Source organism: Cebus imitator, unplaced genomic scaffold, assembly GCF_001604975.1.
Source record: "Cebus imitator isolate Cc_AM_T3 unplaced genomic scaffold, Cebus_imitator-1.0 Scaffold425, whole genome shotgun sequence".
Taxonomy (NCBI): Eukaryota; Metazoa; Chordata; class Mammalia; order Primates; family Cebidae; genus Cebus; species Cebus imitator.
The window spans coordinates 1,962,370-1,970,273 of NW_016107740.1; the positions used below are offsets into that span (position 1 = coordinate 1,962,370).

A 7,904-nucleotide genomic window follows, 5' to 3' on the forward strand; every position below is an offset into this window, starting at 1 on the left:
AGAGTGAAACCCCATCTTAAAAAAAAAAAAGAAAAAGAAAGAAAGAAAAAAGGAAAAAAATAAAGAAAACCTAAATTCTGGAACCAGACTTTTGAGCAAGTTATCTATCATAGCAATGTATCTCAATTGCCTTATCGGTTAGGGAAAAAAAATAATCTTCCTCATAAGAGTTTTTTGGGAGATTAAATAAGTTAATACATATACAGCTCTAAGAAAAGTGCCTGGCACTGGTTAAGCACAGAGTAAATATTAGTTCTTATTGTTACTGTTACTATCCCCTTATTTAATAAAATTTCTGCTGATGGAGATAAGTAATCTCGTTAATCTAATATAAATTAATTTTCCCTTTAATTGGAATTTTAAGTTGCTTTCTTTTTTTAGCATGTTAATATTTTGTAGGTACAGGCAATTAAACTTCTGGTAAGGTGGCTGTTGGGTATGAAAAACAACCAGTCTAAATCTGCCAATTCAACTCTTCGGTTATTATCAGCGATGTTGGTTAGTGAGGGTGACCTGACAGAGCAAAAGAGGATCAGGTGAGATTTTCCAGTTTTCTTAGTGCTGAAATTTTGGAGAATTATTTACCTAATGAATACTGAATGGTGTAATTATACCTTGTTCTTCTGGATTAAATCTTCTGTACTCAGTTAGGGTTTTCTGTCTGATAGTATTGTTATTTTAATAGTGCCAGTATAGTTTTCTTCATATGATTACAAATATGTAACCATAATCACTATATTGTAATATTACAGTTAGCATCAACATTTGGTTCAATTAAGCAAGTATTTGTTAAATTTCTACTGCATAAAACACTGTGAAAAGCATTGCAGCAAAAATAGGAAAAGTCCCTGCCTTCAAAGAGCTTCTCTGTATTAAAGTGATTAAATAAGTGGAGTGACTTGAGTGCCATGAAAGTAATAAAAATTTCAGCAGCAATTCAAAGAAGGGAGAGTTGAAGTCTTCTTGTCGTTCTACAAATTCAGGTGTGTACACATGTATGTGCACACACACAATTTACATTGTTACACATTTTCACTATTAATCTGTAAAATTACCATCTCATTTTCAAGATGAAAATGAAAGCTCAATTTTTTGTGATCCTGGTTTCTTTCAAAGTAGGGGCCAAGAGTACCAGCATAGATAACTAAAGAATTCTACATATGATGCATTCCTTTTTTTAAATTTGTGGTAGAGAACAGAGGTTTAATCATTCCTTTATGAGGCTGAGCACAGTGGCTCACGCCTGTAATCCTAGCACTTTGGTAGCCTAAGGCAGGTGAATCAGTTGAAGTCATGTTGAAACCCTGTCTCTACTAAAGATACAAAAATTAGCTGGATGTGGTAGCACATGTCTATAATCCCAGCTCTTGGTGAGGCTGAGGCATGAAAATCGCTTGAACCCAGGAGGTCGAGGTTGCAGTGCACCAAGATCATGCCACTGCACTCCAGCCTGGGCTAGGTATGTGGTACTGCTATGCAATTAATTTTTTAAAAAATGATTATATTTAGAAATGAGATCTCACTGTGTAGCTCAGGCTAGCTGGGCTCAAGCAATCCTTCTGCCTCAGCCTCCTGAATAGTAGGACTATAGGTATGCACCACCATGCCCTATTTTTATCATCGAATAAGTGAAGGGCAGCCTTTTATAACACACTGATTAACAGCTGAGTTAGGGATAATGAAAGCTTTAAATTGGGGTAATTATGTACTGTGTCTGGCAAACAGTGAGCTCTTACAAGTCAGTGATACCTAGGCAGAACATAGGTATAATAATGAGGCATAGTAATGAGCTCTTAAAACTCATTGATACCTAGGCAGGACCCCCAGTACAGATGAAGACTAGCTGTTATCAGTTTACTTTTAAAAGTTTAACATCACTAAATGCAGTCAATACAATTTAAACTTAAGCAGTACCTCTTTTGCCTTACAAATCAGACAGAAAAAAAAATTTTTTTAAGCAGTCATTCCTCAGTATGATCAGGGAAATGGGTTTCTTCATTAACCCTGAGAGTATAAATTGGTTTGACTCTGGCATTTTCCATCTAGATCCTCAAAAATGTTATCCCTGGCTATTTTTACACGCGTAATTCATGTGTGGAAAAGAACCATATGAAAGCATATACACAGAATGTTCCTCCAGCATTATTTTACATCACAAAAAATAGGGGAATGGTTAACCATGGAATGAACACCCATTAGATCCTAATTGGATATCATATAATATTACCTTTTCTAAGCCTCAATTTTTTTCATCTTATGGAGTGAAAATTAATTGAGATAAAGCCTATACACTCTTACTGGCACAGAGTAAGCACTCAAATAATAGCTGTTACTTTCATTCCTGAATGAATGTCATAGAAGCTATCTGAGGCTCCCTCATTGTTACCAGTACTCATTTTAACAATCCTGTTTTCCAAGAGTACCAGGTTTTCTCCTCTGTATGCTTAGCAGTAATCTCAGTGGGTTCAGGCTCGCTTTCTGCATTTCATAAAGCTGTCACAATAAATATGAAAGCCATGCTATGTTCCATATAGATGTCAAAGTAGAAAGACTCCTTTGCCACGCCATTTATTACCACATTTTACCACATAAATAATAATACACAGTGTGAGGGTGGGAATGCCAAGGCCTCATAGGTTCCATTTTGAAAACTTGACTCTGCAAAAGGAGGTCAGCACCAGGAACTAGTACCTAAGACAGACACTGGCTCTTATATTTCATATCCTTTACTTCAGGTATTTGTCTGATACTTCCCTCTTAACTGCAGCCCTGCCATTTCAGCAGATATTAAGCCAGATTCCTGTTATGTGTGTATATTCAGGATATATATTTTTTAAATGATTATAAGTAATTTATTTTTTTAAATCAAGTTTCCTGTAATCAATATGTATTCCTCTTAAAATGAGGGACACAGCTCCTGATATAAAGAGCTCTTCCTGAGAGAGTGGGACGTCCGGCTTCTGAGCGGTAACTTTTGTTGCGCTAACAACGAAAAAGAATTAAATATGGGTGATGTTGAGAAAGGCAAGAGGATTTTTATTCAGAAGTGTTCCCAATGTCACACCGTGGAAAAGGGAGGCAAGCACAAGACTGGACCTAATCTCCATGGTATCTTTGGGCGGAAGACAGGTCAGGCCTCTGGATTCACTTACACTGAAGCCAATAAGAACAAAGGCATCATCTGGGGAGAGGATACACTGATGGAATATTTGGAGAATCCCAAGAAGTATATCCCTGGAACAAAAATGATCTTTGTCGGCATTAAGAAGAAGGGAGAAAGGGAAGACTTAATAGCTTATCTCAAAAAAGCTACTAATGAGTAATAATTGGCCACTGCCTTATTTATTACAAAACAAATGTCTCATGACTTTTTTATGTGTACCATACTTTAATAGATTCCATACACCAGAATTTACATCATGAATGACTGACAGAATATTTTGTTGGGCAGTCCTGATTTAAAACTAAGACTGGCTTGTGGTTAAATGAGTATGTTCAGTTTTTGGATTTTAATAGTAATTCCAATTTAGTAAATTCTATCACTGTTTACCCCTTCTAAAGATATGATTAGACTTTGTTAGTAATGTTAAATTTTTCGCAAAGATGGTGAGTGCTATCTTAAAACTTACTGGAGGTTGGTTTTATATTTAGATTTATATAACTGGTTATATGAATATATTTAAATACGGGGAAAATTCCTTCACTGTCTCAGAACCAAGCAAGATTCACCTGTGTTTTGTGTTCATTTGCCTCTTAAAGGCAAGGGTTGAAGATAAATGGGTAGCAATGGCTGTTTTATATTTTTGGCCTTAACTATGTCAATCTAATTAGAATTTCCTGTATTTAAAATGGTTCCTTTTACTTATTGAAAGGCATTTTGTGTGGTTTATGTGTAATATCAAAAATTATTTAACACTTCACACATTTTATAGATGATCTATAAGGTCACATGCTTTTAAAATAGTAGCCAATTAAACTTCACTCTTGGATTCTTTAAAAAAAAAAAAAAGTTCTCCCTATCCTTGCAAATACTATGGTTGCATGAATAAGCAGAGTTGTTTGGTTGTGGTGAAGTATCTAAGCTAGAGCTTGTCTAGAAATTAAGGCAGGTAAATTTGTAATCAAAAAGTCACAGTGATTTGATTTGATTGTGGAAGTCACAATCCCATGTTCACGGTTCGTGGACTCAAAATAGCTTTCCCATAGGTGTACATTATGTCATTTTAAGCATAAATTATCCTCTAAGGACCTTACATTCAAAAAGGGACGAAAGCATCTTTATGAATGATAATGGTTATAGGAAATGTTTATTTCTTTTTTGTTTGTTTATAGTAAATCTGATATGTCTCGCTTGCGATTAGCTGCTGGTAGTGCCATAATGAAGCTTGCTCAGGAACCTTGTTACCATGAAATTATTACCCCAGAACAGTTTCAGCTCTGTGCACTTGTTATTAATGTAAGTGACAGTCTTATTTTTGTCAATTACTTGTCTTCAAAGTTGAATACATTTACTTTCTGTGGATACAAATTCATTTATTATGTGAATATATGTACAAAAGGAACTGCTGTTATTACCTGTTTAACTATCTTTAAATTATTACAATTATTACATTATTTATTCCCCCCTGTAATTATTTTTTTTAATTGGAGAAGACATTAAAAATACTTAAACTGCTGGGTTTTTTTTTTTTTTATTCAACGTTTGCCAATTTAAGTATTTTTGTGCTGCTGTAGGATGAGTGTTACCAAGTAAGGCAGATATTTGCTCAGAAGCTGCATAAGGCACTTGTGAAGTTACTGCTCCCATTGGAGTATATGGCGATCTTTGCCTTGTGTGCCAAAGATCCTGTGAAGGAGAGAAGAGCACATGCACGACAGTGTTTGCTAAAAAATATCAGTATACGCAGGGAGTACATTAAACAGAACCCTATGGCTACTGGTAAGCAACTGAAAGTTCTCTGTGTGCAAATATATTTTGTCAATGTATCAATTTTTCGGGTTTTTTTTTCTGTCATGTGTTTCTACTATAGTTTATAATACAACTGGAAGTTTTATAGAATGCTGTCATTGTAATTATGATGTACTTAAAAAGTGAATGCCTCATGAGTCCTATTTATATACTGCATTAACTCCTGGTTAACTGCATATTTTCTATGGGGTCAGCAGTATGGTTTGATTTGAACATATTGCTCAGCAGCCAGACTAAATAATTTTTTCCTAGTTTTCTCAGGGACCTATTGGTTTTTTGGTTTTTGGGTTTTGTTTATTTGTTGCCTATGCTGGAGTGCTGTGGTGCAGTCTCGACTCACTGCAACCTCCACCTCCCAGGTTCAAGTGATTCTTCTGCCTCAGCTTCCTGAGTAGCTGGGATTACAGGCACCTGCCACCACGCCTGGCTAATTTTTTGTATTTTCACTAGAGACGGGGTTTCAACATGTTGGCCAGGCTGGCCTCAAACTCCTGACCTCATGATCTGCCCTCCGCAGCCTCCAACAGTGCTGGGATTACAGGCATGAGGCACCACACCTGGCCAGGACCTAGTGTTCAGTGGGTTTAATATCTGATACCTTTGACTTTAATATCTTTCAAAAGTGAAATATAACTGTATACCAGGTACCAGAGAAAGAAATTAAAAAGAAAAATGAAGTGTAAAGTATTTTAGTATCCAGGTGTCATGTGCCTAATTTAGAAATAACTGAGGGACAAAATGGAAACTTAAGTAGTTAAACTCAATCCAGTAAGGCATTTCATGAAGGTTGTTTTTAATATTAAATAATGTTTTCACTTCAGAGAAATTATTATCACTGTTGCCTGAATATGTAGTTCCATACATGATTCACCTGCTAGCCCATGATCCAGATTTTACAAGATCACAAGATGTTGATCAGCTTCGTGATATCAAAGAGTAAGTCTTGTTTTTCAAGAATTCTAAAAATTATGTTTAGTTTTCAAAAAATGGTAAATATTTTTACTGTTTCCATTGAAATTAGAATTCCCTATGGTGTAATTCATTTATTTATTTATAAACTTATTTATAAATTGCCAGTTTCACCTTTCAAAAATTTTTTCATCTACAAGGTTTTGGTTGTTCATTTTCTGTTTGTTTGCAGCTAGTTAAGCTATATAAGTCTTTGAAATAGGTTAGTTTGGTTATCTTAGTTATTATATTTGATTTTTACTGTTTATATTGAGATGAGTTATAATAAGGGAAGAGCACTGAAATATGAAATAATTGAAGTTGGAACTGAAAACAGTGGAACATTTTTCATTCTTCGTTCTGTCTAGCATGCAGTACGTTTGAGCATCTTTAAAAAGTTTATTCGTACATAACTGTACACATTTGTGAGGTACACATAATATTTTGGTACATACATACAACGTGTAATGAGAAAATCAGAGTAATTAAAGTAACCATCCCCTCTTGAGCCCAGGCATCAGAGCTGCAGTGACCTATGATCAAGCCACTGCACTTTAGCCTGGGTGACAGAGCAAGACCCTATCACTAAAAAATTATTACAATAAAATTTTTTAAATACATAGAAATTATTGTTAACTATAGTGCTATCATGTCAGAATTTATTCCTTCTATTTTTGTACTTATTAACCAGTCTGGTTTTTGTTGTTTTCTTTTTTGAGACGGAATCTTGCTATGTCGCCCAAGCTCCGAGGTTGCTTGTCTCACCGCATCCTTGCCTTCTGGGTTCAAGTGATCTCCTACCTCAGCCTCCCAAGTAGCTGGGACAACAGGTGCCCACCACCATGCCCGGCTAATTTTTTTTTTTTTTTTTGTATTTTTGGTAGAGATGGAATTCCACCATGTTGACCAGACTGGTCTCCTGACCTCGTGATTCATCTGCCTTGGCCTCCCAGAGTGCTGGGATTACAGGAATGAACCACTGCACCCAACCAACCAGTCTCTATCCTCTCTTCCCTTCTATGCTTAACAGTCTCTGGTAGCTACCCATCTACTCTCTTCCTGTATAAGATCTGCATTTTAATTTTTTTAAAATGAGACAAGGTCTTACTCTGTCACTGAGGCTGGAGTGCAGTGGTGTGATCAGGGCTTATTGTACCTCAACCTCCTGGGAAAAAGCAATCTCCCACCTCAGCTTCCTGAGTAGAAGGGACTACAGGCATGTGCCACCATACCCAGCTAATTTTTATATTTTTTGTAGAGCTGGTGTCTCACTGTGTTGCCCAGGCTGGTCTCAAACTCCTGGACTCAAGCGAGCCTCCTACCTCAGCCTCCCGAAGTGCTACGATTATAGGCGTGAGCCACTGTGCCTGGCCTTCACTCTTACAGTGCCCACATATGAGTGAGGTCATGTGATATTTGTCTCTGTGCTTGACTTATTTCACTGAACCTGAGATGACTTCAAGTTCTGTTCATGTTGCTGAAAATGACAGAATTTCTTTCTTTTGGGGAGGTGGTGGAGTCTCCCCTGTCACCCGGGCTGGAGTGCAATGGTGCAATCTTGGCTCACGGCAACCTCTGCATCCTGGGTTCACATGATTCTCCTGCCTCAGTCTCCCGAGTAGCTGAGATTACAGGTGCAAAGTGCACACCAGCACACCCAGCTAATTATTTGTATTTTTAGTAGAGACGAGGTTTCACTATGTTGTCCAGATTGGTGTCAAACTCCGGACCTCGTGATCCACCCACCTCCACCTCCCAGAGTGGTGGGGATTACAGGTGTGAGCCACCATTCCCGGCCGAATTTCATTCTTTTTTATGGATGAATAATTTTTCATTGTGTGTATATATTCAACATTTTCCTAATTAATTTACCTGATGAGGGACACTTAGGTTGATTCCAGTATCTTGGCTCTTGTGAATAGTGCTACAGTAAAAATGGAAATGCATCTATCTCTTAGATGTACTAATTTTCTTTCTTTTTTTTTTT

The 7,904-nt window shown here is 36.8% G+C and overlaps 2 protein-coding genes across 2 annotated transcripts in view; both read left to right on the forward strand.

Moving 5' to 3' along the window:
* Window positions 1-5,941, forward strand: part of LOC108290167 (sister chromatid cohesion protein PDS5 homolog A-like) — an 8,346-nt gene extending 2,405 nt beyond the window's left edge. Inside the window, exons 2-5 of the mRNA XM_017509896.2 lie at window positions 400-536; window positions 4,333-4,456; window positions 4,735-4,939; window positions 5,791-5,941. Of these exons, the coding sequence (XP_017365385.1) occupies window positions 439-536; window positions 4,333-4,456; window positions 4,735-4,939; window positions 5,791-5,909 (546 nt within the window). The 5' untranslated portion in view covers window positions 400-438 and the 3' untranslated portion in view covers window positions 5,910-5,941. The remainder of the gene's footprint in view (window positions 1-399; window positions 537-4,332; window positions 4,457-4,734; window positions 4,940-5,790) is intronic.
* Window positions 2,942-3,415, forward strand: LOC108290168 (cytochrome c). Its single transcript, XM_017509897.2, has one exon. It carries the CDS (start codon window positions 3,006-3,008, stop codon window positions 3,321-3,323), a length of 318 nt encoding a protein of 105 aa, XP_017365386.1. The 5' UTR covers window positions 2,942-3,005; the 3' UTR covers window positions 3,324-3,415.
* Window positions 5,942-7,904: the final 1,963 nt, after the last annotated feature.

Bases quoted from the DNA above. Each gene is read 5' to 3' on its own strand.
- LOC108290168 (XM_017509897.2), top strand. From the start codon at position 3,006: ATGGGTGATGTTGAGAAAGGCAAGAGGATTTTTATTCAGAAGTGTTCC.